Below are 26,596 nucleotides of genomic sequence, written 5' to 3'. Positions count from 1 at the left end.
AATGTGTACTTTTTATATTGGTAACAGCACCAGACTTCTTAATATGTTTATACTTTTATCCTAGTTTAGAGGAATAATGGCACTCGGGTAAACTACCTTGAATAGCAACTGGTTCAAAGATTTGGATGGATGGAATGTTAATGTGAAAGCAAGTGCATAAAAGAAGAAACAAACAAGCTTGAGGAACATAATTAACTATCTATTATACACTGTCTGTACAATTGTATTATGACTTTCAGGTTGGGGAGACAATTAAAATGAAGACAAGCTGAAAGAATTTGAAATTAAAATGAAATTATAATAAAATGTCCGTGATCAGCAGTGGAAATAAGGTGATATAAAAAACATAAAAACTGAGCTTCCATGTTGGGTTTTGGCTAACTTAGATCAATTGCATTCACTATATATTATTCACTATTCTCTGTGCCTCACCAACCAGAAGAGAAGGGCACTGAAATACAGAAGTATCTGTTGCATGCAAATGTCATGAGGTATTTGCAAAAACACAAGGTCAAAGTAGATACAATGCAACTATCCCATTAAACAACAGATAACTTCCTCCACTGATCAAACTACAAAAAAGTAGCACCTAGGCTGAATTTAGCACATGTCTTCATCTAGATTTAGTGTTCCAAAATTAGAACTAGGGTAAATGTAAGAATTTTGTAGATAAGAAGTACATAATACAGGAGAATAAGATACATGGTATTTGCACTACACAAGTCAGTTTTGGGTTGAGAGCCAATTAGTGCAAGAGTATTTACAGTAGGTTTTATATACATAATTATTGTCTGTAGAATTTTATTGGAACAGAAAAGCTACTTGTATATAATTCAAATTACAAGCCAGGTTCTGTGAAATTATTTTCCAGCATTTCCTTTTGTTAATATTAACTGTATATATGTATCTAGTTCATAGGTTACTCAAAATAAAGTTAGATATTAAGGTAAACTTTATTAGGATTTTTAGGTTTCTTGAATTAAGAACTCGTAGGCGAGACAGAAATTTTCATTTTTAGAAAAGGAACTTATTAAATAAACCTAATTACCAAGTGTTGTAGATGTGATATAACAGCATACAGAAGTTACACACTAGCACATGCTAAACCTATATAGTAATGCTTCTTTCTTTCATTCTCAGAATATTTTCAAAAAAACAGTTTTGAACAGTTTTGTATCAACTACTGTAATGAGAAGCTTCAGCAGTTTTTCAACGAAAGAATTCTGAAAGATGTGAGTAGAGTTTTGAATAGAATTGCTTGTTTCACTGTTTGTAAAAAAAAAGTTTTACTTGGAACAAACAGGTTATTTCATCGTGTCATCACTAACTAACATTGAGAGAGTACTTTTATGTATTAGGTCATCAAGAAATTAGTAATTTTTTTAGATGAAAAAAATCGAAACACTTGTATATCAAAACAAAATATTTATTAAATGAAATAGTCTGTCTTATCGATGATGCTTTTCCATCTTACAATTAGGTTGTTAATGCCCTGATTAAAGAAATTGCTTGGCTTTGAAGCAAAAAACATGTCGATGTCCTCTTTAACACCTTCTACATTTGCATACGTTTTCCTATTAAGATGGTGTTGCAGGGAACAAAAAAGATGGTAATCTGATGGTGCCATATCTGGAGAATATGGTGGGTGGGGAAGAATTTCCAAACCCAACTCCATAATCTTGTGTTGCATAAAACATGCCACATGTGGACGTGCATTGTCATGGAGAAGAAGAACACCTTTTCGATTGACGAGTGAAGGGCGTTTTTGATGAAGGGCTTGATTTAAACATTCCAGTTGCTGACTATAGATTTCTGTATTGACAGTTTGCTGTGGATTGAGAAGTTCGAAATGAATTACTACTTTGATGTCCCATCAAATGCAAAGCATCACTTTCTGCGGATGGAGTCCAGGTTTTGGGTTGGAAGTGTTTTTTGTCTAGGACTGAGCCATTGTTTGTGGTATTTATTATTTGCATAGAGAATCCATTTTTCATCACCAGTGACAATTCTGTCAAAAAATGGTTCACGCGCATTACACGCCAAAAGAGACGAAGCAACGTCCACACTTAGAAACGATGATTATCGGATAGTTCATGAGGCACCCAAACACCTTCTTTATGGAGTTTTCCCATATTTCTTAGATGTTTACGTACTGAAAGACATTCAATTTCAGGACCATTTCACGAGTATGTTACCTTGGGTTAGACTCAACAAGCATCTTCAGAGCATCAATATCAATTCCAATATGTCTGCCCCTCCCATCACAGTTTTTAAGGCTAAAGTCACCTGAATGAAATTTGCTGAACCAATGTTGACACTTACGAACGTTCCAAACATTTCCATAAACTTCTTTGATATTCTTTGAGGCTACAGAGGCATTGTTTCCCTTCTTATATTCAAACAGCATTACATGCTGAATATGTGTCTCATTGTGTGCCATCACTATAAGGGATTAGAGTATACTAAACTTTACACATTATATAGGCTACACTAATGAACCACCTAAACGTCACGTACATTACGTATAATAGTTAAACGTTTTTTGGAGGTAGTTAATGAAAGTGTTCTAAAATATGACATTAATTTCTTGACAACCTAATACTTAGGTTTCAATATTAGATCTTCATGGATAAATATTGTAACATATTTTTATCCTTGAACAAATTGTAGTGAGTTTATATTCATCCCACTGAGTAAACTAATACATGGAACAGTAGTTTTTATCAAAGTTATTCTCATCAAAAGTAAGATAATACTTTCTTAAATGTACACAAGAAATCTTCCAATGTAATAACTTCCTGTATTTTAAGATAACACAAACTTGGAGGGTAGTATTTTTCTTTGTTGTGTTTCAGTTGAGCATACTAAAGAATATTTCCGGATTTTGCTACTTGATTTTAAAATATATGTAAATTTCAGATACTGTGAATAAACTGCACCTTCTTTTATATGTTTATTTCTCAAATTATTGAAATTTAACATGAGTGGAAATATTTCCTTATGGTTTAATGTAATATCCCAGGAGCAAAACTTGTATGAGAAGGAAGGCTTGGGTGTGAAGAAAATTGAATTTGTAGACAATCAAGATTGCATTGGTAGGTACTTTTCATAAGAAGACTGTTTAAAAAAAGTAAAACAACATTAAAATGAATCTTAAACCATAACATGAAACGTATTGTGTGTTCTTCCAAAAAATTTATTATGAAATATCATACTGTCTCATTTTGTTGTTTTTTTTTAAATAGAATCATTACTCATTTTTGTTTTCAATCCTTTTTTTTTTTTCTCTAAAGATAATATAATATTTAATGTTTATATACTTCTGAATTTTCACAATTTGTAGTTGGTTTTCAATAGACATTATTAGTGTTACACATGCAGTGAATGATATATTTAATTGTAAATAAGCCATGATGAAAGAATTAGCATAAAGGATCACAAAAAATAAAATCAAGTAGATTTCAAAAGACTCAGAAACTCAAATTGTTTCAAATAGTTAGTTAATATTCTTCAGGATTGAAATATAAAAATTTTAATTGTAGGTAAAATACAACAGATTTAAAGAAACAATTCTAGTAAGTCAGTATTTTCTAAGAACATATTTCTAACGACATCTACTACGTATGTCATCGTTAAACTCTGAGAAATTTGTTTATAAAGCTTGTAATGATTTATAAAGCCATTAAATAAAACAACTTATATTTGTATGACGTAAGATTCATTAATTTACAAAATACTCTACGATCCTTATAAGGTAGAGTACGTGTGTTACAAAATGCTATATCATCATTGCAAGGAAGAAGATTAAGTACATACGTTTATAATATCCCTCTGAGATAGAGGATGATGTACATGTATTTACAAAATACTAAGCACTAGCTTACAGGGTAGGAGTGACAAAATTAGACATATACCTTTGTTTCTTCATAGATCTTATGGAAACCAAAGGGTCTGGTATTTTTGATCTTTTGGATGAGGAGAGCAAGCTACCTAAACCTAGCCACAACCACTTCACTGCAGCTGTACACAGTAATCATGGCAAACACTTCAGGTTGGCTGTACCACGGAAGTCCCGGCTCAGAGACCACCGAGAAGTTAGGGATGATGAGGGATTTTTAATCCGTCATTTTGCTGGAGCTGTCTGTTATCAAACGGTTCGTTATTTCAGTGTATAGATAGGGAAAGCTAAATCAAGACTAAAATACTTATAAGTTTCATTACACATATGAAACGCATAAATTGAAAAAAAGATACCGTACTTGCCTGGATATAATGCACACCCAATAGAATGCACAATCAATTTTTCAGGAGGTATTTGAAGGGAAAAGGTGTGCATAATATTCAGGCAAATACAATAAATCAGTTGAAAAAAAAACCTAACTTGTATTTTTTGAGGTTGGCTTTGTGAAAGAGCTTAGACTATTAAGTCTTTTGAAGTATCATGTATAATAATTTTAACATAAACATAGGTTTAGCTGAGTAGTTTAAAGGGTATAGATATTGAGTGTGCAATAAAACCTTTGTTGATGTACACTAGTCTTTCGTCATGTAAAGTCCCAAAATAATATAAACTATACACAGTACTATCCAGGTTTACTGTGTTGGAAACAGAACAAATAACAGAGTAATAAACCTTATTTTCAAAATCACTGTGATCGGCATTGCACTGTCATGTTAGACGAATTATCACATAAAAAGCTCCTTAAGTCTTGAATTTTGATTTAATCATTCTGACTTTTCAGGACAAATTCTTAGAGAAGAACAATGATGCTCTACATGACTCACTGGAAGCCTTAATTTTGGATGCTAAGAACCCATTGTTGAAGCAGTTATTTTCTGGTGATACTCCTGTTAAAACATCAAAAGGCAAACTGACCTTCATTAGTGTTAGTAGCAAGTTCCGTTCACAGTTAATGGAACTGATGGCCAAACTTCGTAGCACTGGAACTCATTTTATTCGTTGCATTAAGCCTAATTTGCAGATGGTAGACCACAAATTTGAAGGAGGTCAAATTCTAAGCCAGTTAAGGTGTGCAGGTAGGTTGACTATAACCAAGAGGAAATTTATTTATTTATAGATTTGTATATAAAAGCTTTTAGTTGAAATAAAACATTTTATATACAACTAATTTTAATTTTATTCAAATTTTTAATAGTTATTCTAAAATCCAGTGTACAAGAAAATCCTATGAAATGTTGGTTTTGGTTATATGGATGATTGAAATGCTGGTCCTGGTGGTTAGTGTGCTCAACTTACAATTTATAACTTGCAGGAGTGAAACATGGTGCAGAACAATCTTGCACTTTCAGTCATATAATATGACAGTCAATTCTACTATTCATTTGTAAGGAGTAGAACAAGAGTTGGCAGTGGGTGCTGATGGCCTGTCGCCTTCCCAAAAGGCTGGATAATTCTTTAGTTTTTTTTTCCCCCTTCCCAAAAGGCTGGATAATTCTATACAGTTTTTCCTCCCTTCCCAAAAGGCTGGATAATTCTATACAGTTTTTTTCCCCCTTCCCAAAAGGCTGGATAATTCTTTACAGTTTTTTTCCCCCTTCCCAAAAGGCTGGATTATTCTTTACAGTTTTTTTCCCCCTTCTCAAAAGGCTGGATAATTCTTTACAGTTTTTTCCCCCTTCCCAAAAGGCTGGATAATTCTATACAGTTTTTTCCCCCTTCCCAAAAGGCTGGATAATTCTATACAGTTTTTTTTCCGCCTTCCCAAAAGGCTGGATAATTCTATACAGTTTTTTTTCCCCCTTCCCAAAAGGCTGGATAATTCTATACAGTTTTTTTTCCTTCTAGTTCTTATAACTTTCATGCATTAAAATTTTTGTTGTGTGTTGTCTGAAAGCTGTTCTTCAGTTTTATGTGTTTTGAATGTAGTAACTGATTGTCAGTTCAGTTCCTCATGTACTGTATCTGAACTGTCTGTGTATATTCTCCTTTTTATATGCTATGTCTGTTACCTAGTTGTTTATTCCTCTTTATTACCTAATTTGTTGTTTGCCATTGCTAACAACTAATTGTTGCTCATTTTCCAATGTCTTGTTTACTATGTCTGATAATTGATTGTCATTTATTCTGATAGTGAATTTGATAGGGAGTACAAAAAATGGGTTCATTTGATATTCTGGTCTGGTTTCACTCTTTACCAAATTATACGTGTAACATTATATGACTTTATTGCTTTGTTTAATGAATCTTGTGTTACCTCTTCCAAGACATAAAAGTAAATTCAGTGCATTATCTAATTTAAACCTAAGTATTTCATCTTTCAAAGTTATTTTATTTGACTCTAACATAAGTTATTCTGAGCTAGTCGTTTTCCCCGACATAGTAGTGAACTCATTATAAATTGCATAATTAGCATGTCAATCCAGAATATAGATAACTTTCTTCATCCTGGACATATATACTTTAACACAAACCTAAACATTTAACCTTTCACATTATCATTTTATTCCACTACACCAAAAAGTTATGCTGAGTGAATTATTTACCATAGTGTGGTTGTTGACTCAGCATAGATCACCTAATTAACATATTTGTTATAGCATATAAAATATTTTCTTTATCCTGATCATACATACTCCAATCCAAGTTTGTATCACACCATAGAGATTTAAAACTGCATCTCTGACTTTCTTCAGTTTCTATGCTAAAGTTTCTTAAATTATCCTTCTATTTTAAAATCCGGTCATCTTTGGTTTGTTCCCTGTATAAGCCACCCCTCCCATTCAAGTGTATGGTGAATTCATATAAATAGAATAAGAACAGATACATTGGCAGATATATGTGCTATATGTTTGTAAACATCCAGCTAGAACTTTGATGCTATAAGCTAAATAAGGTGAGAGTTTATGTGTGTAACTTAGTGACTTACAGTATTAAACTTAAATAATTCAGTATCTATTTTTTAGTTATTTATAGTATTAGCTAGTTTAATCTATAACAGTTAATTTTATAAAGAGTAATAACTACATTTGCCAAATGAAGCTTAACATGTGGCAGTTCTGCTTCAATGCTTCGTAATATTGGTAAGCAGGCTCAACCTCATCAATTATTCTTGAGTTAAGGGTGAAAACAATGCGAGCAGCATGGGTACCCAATTGATGATATATGGTGAAGTTGCCATAGAAGCTTTGTACTTTCCCTATTTAATTCAGATTATTATTAAATAGTAATTATTATTGAGTTAAGGGTGAAAACAATGCGAGCAGCATGGGTACCCAATTGATGATATATGGTGAAGTTGCCATAGAAGCTGTTTGTACTTTCCCTATTTAATTCAGATTATTATTAAATAGTAATTATTTTGTAGAATGTTTAGCAGCACTTCTGATAGAAGTTATTATGTAATTGAAATTAGGAGTTGATCCTTCAACTTCTCACTTCAAACTAACTAATAACAGTTGTGAACCATTTTGAAGAAATAGTCTTTGACAAATATTGGTATGGCTTTTTTTTAATCTGGAGTTAAAAATTTATTCATTAAATAAGCATGCAGTTAGACAAATTCGTGCTTTCGCCAAGGTACAGATAAATTTTAATCAATCACCAACCTTATGTTTCCTTAAAGCATTTCATGATTAATGCTGTTTTGAATGACAGAAAAGTTTGTTTACAAGTGTTTGGTAAATATCCTTTAATTCCAAACCTTTGTAACATTTAAAATAGTCATAAAATAAATCATATACATGTTATCAGGAATTATGTTTCTGTAGCAGACTGGGCTTTTGCAACATTTTAATTTGTTTTCCCATTTCACGTACATATTTATTTGTTTTATTCTGCTTTCATATTTTAATAATATACGAGTAACAATAATCTTTTTGAATCTTGAAGTGTAAAATTATCCCTCTACAAGTCATATTTGTTGCTCCTTATCAGTTGACATGCTGCCTAATAGTGATAAACTTAATATGTTTGTTTACTATAAAAAGACCCTTTAGTTAAAAGTTCTTTTTCAAATTGTAGTTCTGTATGTATTAAACAGAACATTTGATTAAAGTGTTTAAAGTTCATAAGTTCTAAAGTGAATGTTTAAATCAAATGAGATTGTTTAACATAAGGTTAGTAGCAACTCGTGTTATTAAAGCCACATGTAAAATATTAAAATACTTTGAATTAGCATCAGTGTGATGTCCATATGTGAAGTAAATGTTTTGACAACCTCTGAGTAAAACAGTTGTATTTACATATCATATAATAAATCATGCATGTTAAACTATTATCAGGTATGACATCTGTTCTGGATTTGATGCAGCAAGGGTTTCCGTCAAGAGCCCAGTTTGCTGAACTTTACAACATGTACAAAAATTACCTTCCTCCAGAGCTGGCTCGGCTAGATGCACGTCTTTTCTGTAAGGTAAGTTGTGACTTAAAATTTTTTTAGCTGGTTCCTCAACTCTCTTCAGTAATGGGTTTAGGATTTATTTTTAACGCAACTTGACCAAACTGCATGTTTATAGTGAAAATGTTATAACTGATTTCTTAAAATCAACTGAGTAATGGTGTGTAGGAACCAGTTTCAGTCTTTATAAATAGTGGAAAAAAAATACTTACTGTATGTTTATTCTTGCATGTAAACAAATCAAATAAATAAAGAGCAAATTAGTTAGGCTACAAAATGTTTGAACAATCTCAGTAACAAATATTTAAAAGTAAGAATAATTTTTGTTATCTATAAGTATCCTCTACAAAAAAAAAAAAACTTGTTTATTGTAGGAAATATGATTAGTCTTAATATTGAGAGTTATTATGAATTTATTACCAGGCTTTATTCATGGCTCTTGGATTAAATGAAAATGACTTCAGGTTTGGGATGACCAAGGTTTTCTTCAGACCTGGAAAATTTGCTGAGTTTGATCAGATCATGAAGTCTGACCCAGAGAATCTGGCATTGCTTATAAAGAAAGTGAAAAGATGGCTTCTTGCTTCTCGATGGAAAAAAACACAGTACTGTGCTCTGTCCGTCATCAAATGTAAGTTTTTAACATAAATTTTAGAGAAAGTTTTTACCACTTGTGTGTGTGTGTGTTGAAAGATTTTTTGTTTTCTGATTGTTTTACATTTTCTGTGTTAGTTTTAGGAATGGGTGTTATCAGAAATTTTGTATTGCTGTATTTTTAACTGCATTACAATATATTGCACAGAAGTTTTGCTTACCAAGGTCATTTTGTCTACTCACTCATTGGCTGCTTAGACAAGATTTTGCTTATTTTGCAACATTGTGTACCATTGGTGGATTGCCGTCAACCCATGTTCAGCTTGATCCAATCAGAAAACACCATACAATGCAGAAACACAGACTACCATTATACTATGATACTTCTAGTGTTAGGGCATTGATGGTTTTTGTGTCAATTGTGTTTAACAGCAATATTTTATTGAAACCACCTCCCTTGTCAATATGTGTAGACTGCTTGAGAAATTTAAATTATGGCCTAATATAGGTATCAGAAATTTAGGTGAACTGTGAAATGATTCCATAAATTTATGAATATATTCTGGAAAAATTTGGGAATTATTCTTGAATTTTTTCTACTGAAAGTGTGTGAACCCTCAAAATTGTCAGTTGAAAACAATACCACGAAAAAACCATTTCAATGAAATGTATCAATGGAGTACAAACTGCGATGTACCAATATAATGGTAAAACCTCACATTCCATATTAGTTTTGGATATTAAAAAAATAAAACATTGTTTTGCCATTTTTAGTATATGAGAATCTAATTATTTAGTCATTTTCAAGTGCTAATTTGATACAGGAGCTCATGCGAGTCAAAGTTCTTTAGAGTAATTTTTGTAATATTTTTGTAGTGAAGAACAAAATCTTGTTTAGAAGAAAACGCCTGGTTATTATACAGAAAAATGTTCGAAGGTATCAAGCCATGAAGAAATATCGACCTAGGTAAGATAACTGAAAAACCGAGAAATATTTTATTAAGATGAAAAAATCTGTATTTGAGCTACAAATTTTTAGCTTCTTGATACATAATTGTTTTTTATTTGTGTAACCTGTTTTTTAACATTGTTTACTTGGTGTTAAGTGTTTTCAATTCTTAGTTTTTCTCAAAGAAATACTTGTTTGATACCAAATGATTAATTTTTTCAGATGGAGAAGCTTTTGTATCAAACATATTTTACTTATCCTTTAACTAACAAGTCTTTAAAATTATTAAAAAAACTAATTAAATTGTTTTTTAATACTGATCCTAAAATTTCTGTACTGAAAAGTATTTCTCACTGATACAAACTGTTACTAACTGTGCAGTTTAAAATTGGGAAACTATGTTACTGTATGAAACTGATCTTAAGTTTTAGAAGCTTTCTTGAGCACATGTTTTTTGGTAGATACCTTGGCATCATGAAGGTGAAGTCTCTGCAAGGCCAACTGAAACAAATGTCAGAACTAGTCAATCAGTTAAAAGCAGAGAAACAGCAGTCAGTCACACAAGTAAATGCACTTGAAACAAAGATGAAAGAGACCATTAAAAAACTAAAGGTATATTGACTAATTTTGTTTGTTCGGTCACCTGGGAAGAATAGTATGGGTATGTCTAGCCATTATTAGAGTAATTGGAGCTCATGTTTTTAAATTAGTCAAAATCATAGTTATTCATCTAAATCTGTCATTTGAAAAAAATAGTTACTAATTAGAAATAAGGCTTATACAATATCCCATTATTTAGATGAAAAATAGTGATGGAAAGAGAGTCAAATATGTAGATTATGCATTTGTATAGTGATGTATGAAAAGCTGTTCATAACATAGATTTAAAATATAAAGTAGTAATTGAGAGTAAACTGAATGTTGTTAGATTTCTACAACAGCTGTATAGACAAACAGTAATGCGTGTATCTGAGGATATATGAACGATTTTTTATGTCCATAGACAACAGACATGAAAGAAGCTGAAATTCAACAGAACTACACAAGCTTGATGATGGCCATGGATGACAGTCTAGTAGTGTTGAAGCGTAAGCTAGAAAAACAAAAGATTGCAGAAGAACAAGAGCGCTTAAGAAAGATTCAAGAAGAGATGGAAAAAGAAAAGAAGAGAAAGGAAGAAGAAGAAAGAAAAAAACGTGAGGAAGAAGAGATACGTAAAAAGTACGTAGAGTAACAAAAAACGCACTTTTACTGTTAGTGATATGATAAAATGATCTAAAAGACAATGTGATACATGCTGAAATCTCCACATGTACCATTTTTCAGTTGATAACCTAATGATAATCGAGATCCTGTAAAAGGATATAGTATAGTAAAATAAGACCCTTGTGATATTTTGTTTGCATGAAGTTGTAATTATTTTAATACATTTTAAAAGTTGTGAATAATGAGTTGTACTTGCTGAATATCCATTATTATCCCCAGGAAGGCACAGTTAGAAGCAGAAAGAATAGCTGAAGAAGAAAGACGCAAGAAACAAGAAGAAGAAGACAGAAAGTTAGCGGTATGCAATTTTTATTTTTTTATTATATTTTTTTTTTAGATTCAAGCTTTTGTTTTCTGTAGTATTACTGGATAACACACATTAAATTATATATATATTACTAGTATTTAATGTAAGATCTTTTGATGATAATATACCTTCTCTAAAAATTGTTTTTCTGTAAAGTATTTCTGTAATTTAATATCTTCCTAATGTTTATAGTTAACAACTCTGTTCCAATAAATCTGTATTTATTCTCGTTCATTGTATAGCTTTTATTAACGACTTAAAGAACGTACTAAGGAATAAATTACATTATAAAAGAATTAATGCTCCAGAAAAATATTTGTTTGTTCAAAAATCCCTACAATGCTTTATTAAGGAGCACGTAAAACCATAGATTGGGTATGACCTAGTGAGGTTGTTTCCAAACACTGACGAAACCCTAACCCATATACCTTGGCTTGTATGACACCCCTGCTGCAGCAATATTTTTTGTAGTTTTTTCTTTTATGTTCTTAATTATTATTCTTTTGGTGAAACTCTCATGACACCCTTAGTAACTTGCCATGACACACAGTTTGGAAACCAATGGCCTAGGGGTTAGTGTACCAGACTGCAGATAGGTCTAAGGTTCATGACATGATGCTGTTGAATACCATTTGCCTTTCAGCTGTGGTGGCAGATACTACTTACTGACTCTCTATCTTCTGGTCAGTAGTTCAAAATTAGGAACAGTTATACCTGAATCCTATGGGCCTTCTTCCTGTCTTTCTACTGTGAGCATATTATTGCCAATTTAATGTTTTACTTTCCACCAGATATTTCAGAGCATGAACTAAATGTTTTTTTCTCACTAAGTTTATTTTACTCAAGTTTCAGTTAAATTGTTGTTTGTATTTGGTAATGCTTATGTAGTTAAATTTGCAGAGAAAGTTGCCCCCCCCTCCCTCAAAGTTTAATAATTTATCTTTTTAAATTTTAATTTTATTGCAGTTCATTAGCAAGATGCTGATTTTGGTGTGTTATCGAACCCTTTTTTTATGTGTTTAATTTTTTATTTATTTTAACCACAGTAGTTGATTTCTTTCTAAAGCAATTTTATCATTTCATACAAGTATCCTTCTTACAATATTTCTACATCAATTTATAGGCTGCCTTGGAAGCCCAGTTGAAGTTAGAACAAGAAGAGTCAGCAAAAAGGTACTGGACAATTTTTATAAACAACTGTTAATTTGTTACTATATCCTTAATTTTGTAACTTATTATCTGTGTTAGAAGACCTAGAGTAAGCAGTGTACAATTCAGATAGAATATCAGCTATGAGCTTTGAAAAACTGACTGATTTTTTTACTATATCTCATTTTAAAATGTAAACTTGTTTTCAGTACTAACAGTTGCCAATGTGACTTAAGTTTGTTTATTTTTTTAAAGAAAAGAACAGTTGGAACAAGAATGCCGTGATCACGAGCTGGCATTACGCTTGGCCCAGGATAACAATAGTGTGGTAGAAGATGTTCCACCAACTCCGACACTTCCAAGGTTTGCTTAGCTATTACATTTATTCCATGCTATACAGAACGTAAAGTTTCTTATTGGAAGATCTTGATTTTAAAGGGTTGTTAAAGAATCCTTTTACTTAAATAAATAAAACAAAATAAGAGTTAATGAAAATAGAATTAAATAAGTAGGATTATTAAACTGGATTTGATCTGTAGACTCGAGTGTTTTAGCATATTATCTTTCAAAGGTCACCTAAGTCTTCAGTAGATATCTGCATGTAGCAACTTTCTTTAATGCTAAGTGCATAAGTACTTTGATACATTACTTAGGTTTTCAGCTTTATTAAAAGAAATTTTTTATTCTCATGTTTGACAGATCTTCCACTGTCATTAAGAATAGACAACAACAAGAAAATAAAAAGTACAATCTTTCTAAATGGACATATTCCAAGCTTCGGGATACGATCAACACATCTTGTGGTATGTAAAAATGGTGTATTACATTCATTGATTTAACTGTTTTGGATCATAGGAATAATATTACAAGTGCATTAGTAGTTTTTGATATACATGATTATTCTCATTCTTACTGTAAGAATATAGGATCTTTAAAAAAAAAAACACCATGGAACTTCACATGTACACAATACTTCTTTTTCTGGAGCTGTACATTCCAAAAACCTTTTTTTTACTGTGTTTGTATACTTCCTGAATTCATTATTTACTCTTGAAACAAAATCCTGCTGGTGTACTTGTAACAAGAAGAGAATACCCATTAAGGTGCAACATGTATAGGGTTTATTTTACTGGTATGGTTTTATTGATACCCTCACTTATAACATCTTTCATTCTGAAGGAGGCTTTGAGGCCCTAAATTTTACTACTAGTTTTAAAACTGTAACCTGATTGAACAGTCAGCTGTAACAATCAAGGTTTTTGTTAGCTTAGGTTCAGCACTACACAGAGGTATCTTTAACACTTCAAACTACTCAGTACAATTTTCTTAGGGGCTCATCTGTACTGATCAGCTATAGGTATAGAAATGTATAAGTATTTTGCATTGCTTTGCAATATGAGGGGCCCGTCGGTGCATTGCCCTGATTGCACCAATGTTAAATACACCACCGGCCCTACTTGATTGAATAAGAAAAAAGTTTGAGCTAAAGTATTTCTGTTAATTAAAAACTACTATCTTCTGATCTCTTAGATTATCTTTTCACTTTTCCTATAATATCATAGAAATATACAATTAAAAAAAGCTTAAGACCGCTTGATCCTATGTCCAAACTTCAGATGTAGTATTTTACAATGTGTTTGCAAAACAAGAAAGATCTCATTCATATATTTCAGTTTACAAAATGAGTGTTACAGAGACCTGTTTTTAGATCTTGTTTATTTGATATGTTATCGATTGTACACCTTATAATTAGAGTATTGTTTTTCAGACTTGGAATTATTAGAAGCCTGCCGGGAGGAATTCCATCGGCGTCTTAAGGTCTACCATGCCTGGAAGCGCAAGAATGTCAAAAAGGGGGAACATCCACAAAGCAGAGCTCCACAGTCTGTTACAGACACAAGTATGTTGAAAATGTCTTTATGTTAAAATAAAGTTTCAGTTCATAAATTAATACTAATCCTTAGCTGGTTATGCCGATGACGGTAACTTCCTACATTTAGTACACTTTCACCACCAGTAAAGATTGTATGTCAAAATTATAGTATTCTTAATTTTAGATATATTTCTTTATACATTTTATTTTATAGCTCCACCACCTCTTCCTGAAAGACAACCTAAAAATCCAGACCATCGTCAGCGGTACTTTCGCATGCCATTCTTGCGAGCAGGTGCTTCAGCATCAGAGGTGGGAATGTGGTATGCTCATTTTGATGGTCCGTATATTGCTCGTCAAATGGAAATACATCCAGGGAGATTACCAATTCTTCTTCTTGCAGGTTTGTAATTCTGTTAGTACAGCTTGAGTTGAAACTTGCACAGTTTAACATCTTTAACGAAATATGTTTTGCTTTTGTGAAATTGATATGTAAACATCAACATTTCTACTACAAACCTGTAATATTATGAATCTGTTCAAAATTAAAAACCATGTATCACGTTTTTATGCACTAAAAAGTACTTTCCACATACCCATCACTTGTTTCCCTTCAGGTAAAGATGACATGCAAATGTGTGAACTGACCCTTGAAGAAACGGGCCTTACTCGAAAGAAAGGTGCAGAGATTCTTGCACATGTTTTTGAAGAAGAATGGACCAAAAATGGTGGAGAGAAAAAAACATCTTTCCAGGCTCGGAAAATAAGTTAACTAAACAGATAGCTCAGGTAGAAATGAAACTTTAAATTGTTGTGTGTAACAAAAAAAAATTAGGTTTATCCACAAATTTTGATTTTTGATGAGGTGCGACATACATTTGTGTTGAAAGCAGATCTCAGTTATAAATATGAACATAATGCGTATAAAGTAAGAAGCAGCCAGCAGAAGTTTTTATTGTTTTAAGTAAATTAATCAAAATGTATGTTGGTAAATCTTTCCTTTAAACAAATTTAGTAGCTTTCAGAATCTGAAATTTCACCAAATTTTGTTAGCATTTATTATTTAATAAAGTTTTCAGACTATACAATTTTGATCATTTGGAGTTAAATCTTTTAATTTTTTTATATTTACTTAGGTTGTGGATATTTTTTGATTTGTAGAAGTACAATACAATTGTAGGGTCACTGATTTTGACAATTTATTTTAGTTTTACTTAAAGCTATGCAAATCATGTAATTGTTATAAATATTTTGAGAAAGCTATGTTTCTCTGTAGTTGTCTTTCGTCTTCACAGAAAGGTTCAATGGTAATAAATAATAACTATGATAATTGAAATTTTTTGTGGTGTTGTTATTTCTTCCACATTTTGTGGATAACATTTGAACTGAAAAATTTTATATATCAAAATACACTTGGCAGAATTAGTGGCAGACTAAAATCTCTATTTTCGTTTTCAAGAAGCTGTTATTTTCAGAGTAGGCATGTAAAACTATCATCATCAATTAAGTTGGGGTGTCTGATTGACCTCTCCTTAAAGATAAAAAATCTAAGATCCTGTTAGTAAAATATGCAACTTTTCCAGTAAACTAAATTTGTTTCCACGTGTGTTACATAAAGAGATAGATAAAGAAGTACATAGAAGGAAGGGATTGTACTAAATAACAAGAATCAACTAAGATGGAAATTTAACATTCAGTCACTTTTAAAAATAAAATACAATTATAAATGGTGTGTACTGAAACAAGTAATAAATGGTGTGTAATGAAACAAGTAATGGAACTGCAATGTTCAACTGTACACAAAAGATATTTGTGGAAGCCATCGGTAGCTTCAGTAAATATCTTATTAAGTGTGTACAGTTAAAAAATTTATATTTTTTGATTGAGTATAAAATTATACAAAAGTGTCAGTCATTCATACTTAATGTTCATCAGTTTAAATATTCTTGTGTTCTCTGCAAGATGTAAATATAGAAAAGAAACTGAAAATAAAATTATGAAGCTGTAAATTTAATTACTCATAGCAATATTTCAGGCAGATCTATCCTTCATCATTTTATACTGTGAATATAAGGTTGATTTTGTATGTATAATGATGTTATGGTTAATTAAACTTAAAATGTATGTTGAATCAACCACAAGGTAGCTTCAGGCTTTGAGAAAGGAGAAAATTCAATCCCATTTTAACAGCTTAAGCAAAAGTAATGATGTACACAGTCACCATTTGAAAGAATTAACACATCATAGCTCAACAAACAGAGCTGCAATGCTAACTTAAAATATTTTTTTGGATGTTTTTGCCTAAAGAACGAAATATTATAAGTTATAAAACCACACTATGATGCAATAACTGCTATGCACCATTATAATTTCCATTATGTTAAATATGATGTTTAACTTCATATAAAATACAACTTAATGATAACAGACTATGTCAGTGTAGATATAGTACCACAGTGTAAGTTGCAAACACGTCAGTGCAAAACTTACCATGGTGAATAATTGTTAAATATTAACATAGCCAGTACTGTATTGAAGTCAGTATCAGCCTTAGTTTATAATTATTTATATACCCCAGATAAAATATGATGTAGATTTTGCTAGTTGGAAAATAAAACTTTGACAAAGCAAAATGTGAGTAATTTGTCACTTGTGTCTAATCGTCTTTCAAAATATGCCCATATATAATTTCTGTGACTAGTTACTTTATTACAAGAACACCTAAATGTAATTGGTGTAGTATATTTAAATCCTGAAGCTTGGTACAAAGACTGACATTGATATTTGTTATAATGCAATGAAGTTTATTTTAACATAGTTTTAATACGCTCGGTTGAAGTTTTCAAAACAAGCTAGTTCTATACTAATGAAAGATGATGTATAATATTTATAAAATAATTTTGTCATCCAAATTTGCTTTTGTTTCTTAAGATATCTACACATTTTCTTTAAATGATGATACAAAAAATGCATTATCTATTCTTCTGTATTATAATCTTGTAGAAAATAGTAGGGGCAATTTTCTTATAGTACACTTAATTAAAATTGTTTTATCTAAAGAGTTAAGAAAATACGTTGATAAATTGTACATCTCTGGAAATCTAAAAATATCAGACATTACTAGAATGCATTTAACTGCAAAGGAATAGGTTTGGTTAAAAGTGAATGTCAGATATTTGAGCACAGATAGCCCATTGTGTAGCTTTGTGTTTAATTCCAAACAAACACTAAATTCTTTATTCAGTCTCTTAGGGTTTTTCAATAAAAAGAAAATTGGATAACAGTATTTCAACCGCTAAAATAAAATAAGGGTTTTTGTTGTTGTTGTTATTTATCAGAAATTAGGTTAATACTTCTAAGAATAATCTTGTAGAGTATTTAGGTTAAAGTAACCAAGAGAACTTTAAGTAGGCTTTAAAAAAAATAACTTAAGATCATCATTTCAAATCAGCAAGAATATTTGCCTAAAATTTGTTTTTTATTCATGTGAATTTCCAGGCCTTGAGGAACCTGGGAAAGAATTATATGGGACCCTTAGGTGTAATTAAATCACCTATGATTGGAAAATTGGCAATATATTGTCCTCTTAAAAAAAATATTTCAAGTGAATATTTGAGAAATTATGTTCATATTAACTCGGTATTTATTGGAATCTGTTGTAAAGATTTTATTTAGAAAACTGATATTAAACAACAATAATTATTATGATTTAAAAAAACTTTTCTTGGTGTAACAACTGTTGAAAATTTATGATAGAACTTCTAGTTCCTTGGATAAAGGTACTCCAATTGATCTTTTTTTTTTATCTTGACATTCAGAAAGCCTCCAATATGGTTTCTAATAATAGATTAATATGTTGAATACTAATGAAGTTGGCAGAAAAATTAAAAGGAAGAGATAAAATGAGTTTTGTTGTATAAAAAGAAAATGAATAATAACAAATAAGCATTTTTTCTAAGAGAATATTAACTAGAGGGGGGGAGGTCTTGGGAGCTTTGTTGTTTATTATTTATCTCTATGATTTAACAAGCTTCTTGTAAAGTAATAATAACATCTGATGAAAGCAAACTAACACCATAGATAAAAACTAAAAATTAACTTAGTAAATAGTGTAACTAATTTTATATACCAAGGAGTATGCATTGTCATAAAACAAGAAAATGAAAACATAAGATATGAATAATGTTAATAGTATTTGGTCCGGAAACCCAAGATTCAGCCAGCTCAGGAGAAATATGGTAGTCCTAAATCCTTACACTAAAAATCATAATTTTAACCTCCATAATATTATATTTGAATATAGTTGGTCATGTTCTACCTTTACAATAGTTCTGCAGCAAAGTTTCCATTACAAAAGTCTGCATTACATATCTCGTCCACGCACAGAAATCCATAGGTACTGCATCTGATGACTTAACCAATATGTTGTTTTTGTATAAAATAGCATGAATACCCATCTCATTCTCCTTCCAGCTGCTTGAGATATGTGATGGATTAATTATGAAAGCAGTTTGTGTCCACATGACTTGTGTAACTTTTCCAGATGGAGATCTTTATTGATTATGTTACATACTGTTGCTGTAGACAGATTTTGTCACTAACCTTTGTGTTCATAGATGCTCACCTGTTACAAAATACTGTACTTTGCTTTTACCATGACTGGAGTACTTGTTAAACGTGTCTCTGTGGGTGGTCCTGGTTCTTCAAATTGATTCATATTCCTTTGTTTTCTAATACCATTAAGTGCAAAGGATTTTCTCCATCTTGAAAATTCTTAATCCCCAAACTGAATACATCTTTATGACCTGAGTAAATAAATATCTTGTGTTCAAAAGCAATTAGTTTTTGTGGCATCACACTACATAACAAATGAAAAACAATTTCAAAACTGTGTTTTTATATAGTCTGTACCCACCACAACTTTATATCATTGTAATTGTCACATGACTTGCCAATTTGTTTATTCAAAATAGAACTAATAGCAAGTAATCATAAAGTTCCAGCAAGAGAAAAGTTGGAAGAAATCCTCACTGTGTTAGCTTTTCTACATAGCATGATGATGTGTGGGTAATTGACATCAAGGAATATTGCATATTGGGAACAGATTTCATAAAGACATGGATATGAGATTAGACATAGTTCAAACAATTTCATTATCTAAGTGATGACAGCAAGTGTTGATAAAAGAGCAAGAGGTTATCTAATCTTCATACAACAAGATGCTGAAAAGAAAACCAATAAAATGATTTGATGAGTGGATAGATTTTGACAGAAAACGTGTAAGGAATAATTAATTTGTTTATTAGTAAATTTTGAGTGAATGTTGTTTCTGGGTGTAAAAATTCTTGGCTCACAAAAATACCAGTCTAGATTGAGGTTATCAATACTTTCTTTTTTATTTTGGAAGTTTAAGTTTAGAGTACCGTTGTTTTTTTGTGTAATACGATTGTTCAAGAATCTTAATAATACAAGAATGGAGCGGTGTTATAGGCTATGTTTTACATTTGGACTTTGGTGATGGTGTTAAGACAGAGTGAGGTTTGACGTTACATGATGAATGCATGACTTAACGTCTAGAATTTTCTCCAGTTTTAGAGCAGTATAAAACACAATTTAGGCTAATTACATTATTATTGATTTTCGATTACACTTAACCTGATATTATGAGATATTTTTTGAGTTTTTAGTCAATTTGTTCATATTTGGAGTATTAAGCTTGTGTTCTCGAAGAAGTAGTAAACGATATGCCCACATTGTATAGAGGACGATAAATTAGTAAGTACGTGAAGTTGTTGTATTGGTGTCTATTGTGAACTTGGGTTTATCAGTGAAAATTAATTAGCCTGTAAAACTTGTAGTTGGCAAGTTAAAATGCTTTCATTATTGTTGTGCATACTGGAATTCGCATTTTTCTTTTTTGGCCAAATAATTTTAAAAACTCCATCAAATAATAGAAACCATTACAACAGACATTATGGATAAATTCAATTTCTAAGCAGATTTTCTCCATAAAGTTTGTTGTTACACATTGATTACTTTTTATCTTTACATGTTATTGCATTGACTACTGAGAAATCTATAATCTAGATGTTAAAACTGAATATCTCATTCAAACATAAATCTGCTACAGAGGTTGATTTTTTTAGCATCCTCGCCGTGTCACAGTCCATGTCATTAGGTTTGGTCATGCTCTGTCCGAGTAGCCTTGCAATGTAGTTTTTACTTCGAAACGTTATATCCAAAGCACACAATACCTTTCTGTTCATTTCCATAATTCGTATGAGGTTGACGATTTCCCAGCACCTGTTTCAATAGTATGATCACACAGAAATCCATAGACACTGTGACAGTTAAACAAATGTGTTGTGAAAGCAGTGTATTTACACATGACTGTATCACTTTTCCAGTTCGAGGTCCTTCTTGGTTATGTTGTATACTGTTGCCTGGGGGAACATGGGTGGCTTTATGATTCAAGTACACGAACATTTTATGTAGGAAAGGAGATATTACATACCCTCTCAAGAGCGATAAATTTTTGGTTGCATTTTACTACCTGCCATGGGTACTAGCAGGAAATGGCAAGAGGGGGCATTTGCCCCCCTTACATTTTAAAAAAAAATTGCACGTGTTATGATGTAAACTTAATATCGTAGTTAAACTAAATATGCTTAGTAATATTTATTAAAACTGTAAATTTATGTTTGCGTTTAAGCACACCTAACACATATTGTTTTAGTCTGTAAAAGCTGATCCCCTACATACATGTTTTGTCCCCCTTGAAAATATTTCTGAGGGTGCTCGTGCTACCCAAAAACACCAAACAAAATCAAAATGTAATTCTGATGCATGCAATGTTTGTCATGTAATTTGCTGATTTGCACATTTAATATTATACGCATATAACGTCCTCAACCCTTTTTAAAAATTATAATACAAATACAGAAACACATGCTACTGAACTGATAAATTGATTTAAATAATAAAGAGAAGAATTATATGAGAAATATGTACTGTTGCGTCAGCGAGGTCACGTGACTAGTATCACGCCACGTTTTCTAGAAATATCCTGTTCCTTCAAGAATACCCTAGCATTTACTAGATACGTGTTAGTCTTGTATATATAAGACGTTCACAACGTGACGGGACAACAGAGGTAATGAGTAATTGAACTGCAGTCAGAGAGAATATTGTTAAGCACGTGAGAAGTTTGTTGAGAATTATAGCGTTTGTTACAGAGCGACTGTTGAAATTAAGTGTATCGTAAAGTTGTATTCGGAAAGAATAAACCAACTTTATTTAAGAAAGGACTTGTGTCGCTAAAGCTTCGTCGGAATGAATTGATGGAAAATTAACTAACGAACAAAGATGTAACAATATCATAACACCTTGACAACACCATGATGTATATTTAAGTGATGTTTAACCATTTTAATTATAACATAACTAATTCATAATGAACAAACACCATGTAATATCATAATGTATAATTAAACAATGTTGAAACCTTTTAAAACATAACTAATACATAATTAACTAACACCATGTAATATCATAAGACCTTACGAACAGCATGATGTATATTTAAACAATGTTTCATCCTTTTAAAACATAACTAATACATAATTAACTAACATCATGTGATATCATAAAACCTTGACAACAGCATGATGTATATTTAAAACATAAGTAATACATAATGAACTAACACCATATAATATTGTAAGACCTTACAAACAACATGATGTATATTTAAAACATAACTAATACATAATGAACTAACACCATGTGATATCATAAGACCTTGAAAACAGCATCATGTATATTTAAACAATGTTTAAACCTTTTAATTAAAACATAACTAATACATAATTAATAAAATATAATAGTAAGACCTAAATATGGTTTAAACTGTATCTAAGTATAATATATTAGCAGCCAACAATAGCACAGTCAGTTACATGCACCCCATAACAACTGTATGCTAATTTTAAAATAACCAATGTTAGATAGTATTGTTACGACAGCGGAGGTCACGTGACACTAGTTACACATCATATTCTCGAAGCTTCGTGAATCCTCGGGAGGTTACTAGATGTACGGTATTCTTTTATATAAGACAGCCAAGAAGTGATGACAAGAATGTAATGCGTAATTGACAGTTGAGTCGAGCACGTGAGACGTTCGTTGTGAATTACAGCGTGTGTTATAGCGCGACTGTGGAAATTAAGTGTATCGCAAAGTTATATTTAGAAAGAATAAACCAGTTTTATTTAAGAAAGGACTTATATCAGTAAAGTTTCTTCGGAAAGAATTAACTAACGACCGGAGGCGTAACAGTATTGTAAAATGAGCTCTTTCTAATGATTATACACATGTGTATGGTACCTTTTAAGGGTTGAGAAAATTTATTACTTGTTTCAATTGCAATTCTTCAGAAAACTTTGAAATGTACGAGTCAAAATTTTATGTAAGTATCTTATAGTCTAGACCTAACTCTATGCTACTGCCACTGTATTACTGAAGATACAGTGGTAAGGTAGAGAATTTTCATAACTTGTTGGTCACGTGACAATACATCTGAAGTAATTTTTAAAGGTTTCTTTTGAAATAAAAGACTTAAAACTGATATAACGTAAAACTTTGAATCATATCATATATTATAATGTTAATTTAACTCACATGCATTGATAGTAAAAGTGTTTAATTAAATTTTGAATGTAACACAGTGACTTGTGCAGAATAGTGTTTATAAAGGGGTACCCGTGTTTAGTGTTTAAAGGGTTAAAACTATGTCAATAAATTTACAGTTTTTAGGAGATGTTTCTACTTACCAGATGTACTTTCCAACCTAGATTCAATATACTGTAAATCTTCTTTGAATTCAGTTTCTGTTTTCACATTGATAACATCACATTTTGAACTATCCAAATCATCATCACTACTTTCATTGAACTTTGAAATAACCTCACTTTGTGGTAAATCATCAGGTTGTTCTGTTTTTACTGTGAAAAATATGTTCTAAAACCAAACAACATATTCAACAGGTTAATAAAATAATAAATAATGGTAAACAAATAAATACTGTCTCCAGTTTAATAATAAAAAATATGATGACAGAAATGTAATACTTTAAGGTAACAAGATTGAAGAAAACAAAGACATCTGAAAGTTTCACAAATCTTACATTTATTATAGCTATAGTTTCACCATCATCAGGTATAGAGTGAACTAGCTTATGAACAGGTATATATACACAAAATCAGAAGCAACTTTGACAAGCACCTTGATGCAAGAGGGGTGAGAAGTAGCTTAACTTCATTTGGTCACTTAGAACTCTGTCTGAATTCATTTTTATTTTCAAAATTTCTAAGTTTATTTCTTTACCTTTTCCACAAACATGTAAGATTTTTCTCTGGGTGAAATTGATGTGTAATACAAAAGTTTAACCCATTTTTCCCAATTTCTTGATTGTTCTTTACCTCTTGCTTCTATAAAACATCCTGTCTGACCTACATATACACTATTGCAGGCTTGACATGTTAATTGGTAAACACTACAGTGGCCGTACTTTCTAATTATTGTTTCAATGGTAGAAGGTTAGTCTATAATCTTGAGATGAGAAGAGTAGAATGAAAAGCCTGTGAACAAACCATGCTAATTTGTGATGTCTTTGAGAAGCATATAGTACCAGTTTTCTGAAAAATGTAAATGTCATTATTGTGGTAATATTTAAATCAAGAAAATTAATGTTTGTGTTTCCATAGAAATGTTAATATATTTGTTTCATGGATTTCAAAGAGTTACAAAACTGCCAAGTTGATGTTTTGGGTCATCATATGTCTACCAATATCTCACATGTTCTGTATTATTTACATCACTAACCATATCTTCTCTGAATCACCCATGAAAACTTTTGCAAGGAAAGAATAAAAGATAATCCATAGCTAATCTGTTGTTCTATTTATATAATTGGTCATTAAACTTGAATCAGTTCTGATATAAGCAAGTGGTTATTATTGTCTGTAAATTTGGGGTTATTACAGGTTTACTTTTCATTTATACAAAAATCACTAACAATTTGTGAATGTTTTTGACATGTAGACTAATGAAAATACTACAAACATGAAACAAAACAATTTTATCATTAAATGATGTCTTTACATTTTTGATTTTTTCCACAAGTATAACAGATGTTGAGAGTAGTTTACTAAAGTTGTAACGAATTTCTTAATACTGCGACTACAATCATCTGATGAATGATACAGTTCTAGTCAAATTAAGCTTAAAAAGACATTACAGCTGTATGATTACTTCAATAATAAAACTATAAAATCTTTAGTCTACAAATTACCTCAGTTTTTTCTGTTGCTTCATACTTCTCTTCTTGTTCCTCTTTTACTAAATCAGACTTCAAAATGGTATGTAAAGATCTTTCTTGTAAGGAACCACCTTCTCCTGTTGGTAGAAGTATAAATAATGTAGATTTGTCTATAACAAGTCTGAATATAAATCATGCTTCACTATATCATACTCAAATATCATACAATGTATAACTTCCTCTATGAACTATACCAAATATTATGGTCAACGTGTCACATGTCAAGGAGTAAATAACTATAACAAAACATTATCATCAATGTGTCACATATCAAGCAATAAAGAACTATAACAAAACACTATCATTAATGTGTCACATATCAAGCAGTACAGAACAATAACAAAACAATATTGTCAATGTGTCACATGTCAAGCAGTAAAGAACTATAACAAAACATTATTGTCAATGTGTCACATGTCAAGCAGTAAAGAACTATAATAAAATATTATTGTCAATGTGTCACATCAAGCATTAAAGAACAATAACAAAATATTATTGTCAATGTGTCACATGTCAAGCAGTAAAGAACTATAACAAAATATTATCATCAGTTTCTTATATGTCAAGGAGCAATGAAAGAGATTTAAGGTTTATCTACTGTGTGTACATATTGTTACGCCTCCAGTCATTAATTATTTTCCAGTCAATTCGTTCCGACGAAACTTTAGCGACACAACTCCTTTCTTGAATAAAACTGGTTTATTCTTTCCGAATATAACTTTACGATACACTCAACTTCAACAGTCGCGCTATAACAAACTATAATTCACATCTCACGAGCTCGACTTCAACAATACGTCTCTCTCTAACTGCAGTTCAATTACTCATTACCTACACACATTATCCCGTCACGTCGTGACCGTCTTATATATATACAAGACTAACACTATATCTAGTAATCTCCCGAAAATTTACGAAGGTTTGAGAGAACGAGTGGTGTGACACTAGTCACGTGACCTCGCTGATGCAACAATATTAAAGAGTAATTAACTAGGACTAAATATTTCCTACTATGTGTATATGTGAAGAAGTAATGAACAAAACTACACATCATCTTCTAGATGGACATTTTAAGGAATAAGAAATTAGAACCAAACCTAAAGAGCTATGTGTAAGGAATGATCAACTAAGTGAAGCAATTGGATATTTTTGAGGGAATTTTACAATTGCTTCAGTCTTCTATGTTTAATAAAGAAACTTAAGTATCTGAGTGTGAGGCATATACATGAAGAAATGGTGTAAGAAAAGGATGCCTATATTACGAAGTTGAGTCAAGAACTTGGTGAAGCACAGTTAATTGGTTAGTTAGTATTGACAATCATGAATTAAAAATGAAGCTACAGTGAGGATGCTGAGAAAAATGCTGGTCACAAGTTTGACAGTGATAAGTTACTGATGCTGAATTAGTAGCACAGTAAAGCCTACTAAAAAGTTTATGATAGCATCTCAAATCGGCACTTTGATGTAAGATCTGTTACTTCAGCCTGGTATAGTAGTACAAGTGAGAAGGCAACTGGAGCACTCACCATCACAGTAACCAATTACTTGAGAGTTTTGATTCTTGTTTTGGAAATGCTCAATGAGTTGCAGAAATTAGTCAATAAAGTGTCAGGACTACTTGTGGGTAGTCAGGAATACTATTTGGAAAATTAAAAGGATATAAAGAAAACACAGTATAAAAAATTGTGTCTGGAGCTGTAAATCAAGTTCTCTCTAGGATGAA

At 31.3% G+C, this 26,596-nt stretch overlaps 1 protein-coding gene and 1 long non-coding RNA gene across 3 annotated transcripts in view; one reads left to right on the top strand and one right to left on the bottom strand.

Moving 5' to 3' along the window:
• LOC106472259 (unconventional myosin-VI-like) overlaps positions 1–15,831 on the top strand; it is a 55,810-nt gene extending 39,979 nt beyond the window's left edge. For both annotated transcript variants that reach the window (XM_013932885.2, XM_022400855.1), the window contains exons 13-28: positions 1,141–1,232; positions 3,023–3,095; positions 3,931–4,154; positions 4,743–5,037; positions 8,242–8,372; positions 8,781–8,988; positions 9,828–9,918; positions 10,362–10,512; positions 10,904–11,121; positions 11,386–11,464; positions 12,597–12,646; positions 12,878–12,985; positions 13,322–13,425; positions 14,391–14,522; positions 14,710–14,898; positions 15,113–15,831. In XM_013932885.2, the coding sequence (XP_013788339.1) occupies positions 1,141–1,232; positions 3,023–3,095; positions 3,931–4,154; positions 4,743–5,037; positions 8,242–8,372; positions 8,781–8,988; positions 9,828–9,918; positions 10,362–10,512; positions 10,904–11,121; positions 11,386–11,464; positions 12,597–12,646; positions 12,878–12,985; positions 13,322–13,425; positions 14,391–14,522; positions 14,710–14,898; positions 15,113–15,267 (2,300 nt within the window). In that variant the 3' untranslated portion in view covers positions 15,268–15,831. The remainder of the gene's footprint in view (positions 1–1,140; positions 1,233–3,022; positions 3,096–3,930; positions 4,155–4,742; positions 5,038–8,241; positions 8,373–8,780; positions 8,989–9,827; positions 9,919–10,361; positions 10,513–10,903; positions 11,122–11,385; positions 11,465–12,596; positions 12,647–12,877; positions 12,986–13,321; positions 13,426–14,390; positions 14,523–14,709; positions 14,899–15,112) is intronic.
• LOC111089083 lies at positions 27–25,596 on the bottom strand. The gene is made up of 4 exons (XR_002613428.1): positions 24,847–25,596; positions 23,327–23,513; positions 12,798–12,802; positions 27–37 (listed from the first exon to the last, which is right to left on the bottom strand). It is a non-coding gene; the product is annotated as an uncharacterized LOC111089083 (long non-coding RNA).
• Between the last annotated feature and the right edge of the window lie 1,000 nt (positions 25,597–26,596).

Source organism: Limulus polyphemus, unplaced genomic scaffold, assembly GCF_000517525.1.
Source record: "Limulus polyphemus unplaced genomic scaffold, Limulus_polyphemus-2.1.2 Scaffold5198, whole genome shotgun sequence".
NCBI classification, from domain to species: domain Eukaryota; kingdom Metazoa; phylum Arthropoda; class Merostomata; order Xiphosura; family Limulidae; genus Limulus; species Limulus polyphemus.
Note: the sequence above shows the minus strand (reverse complement) of the source record. Positions and strands in the feature narration are given on the sequence as shown.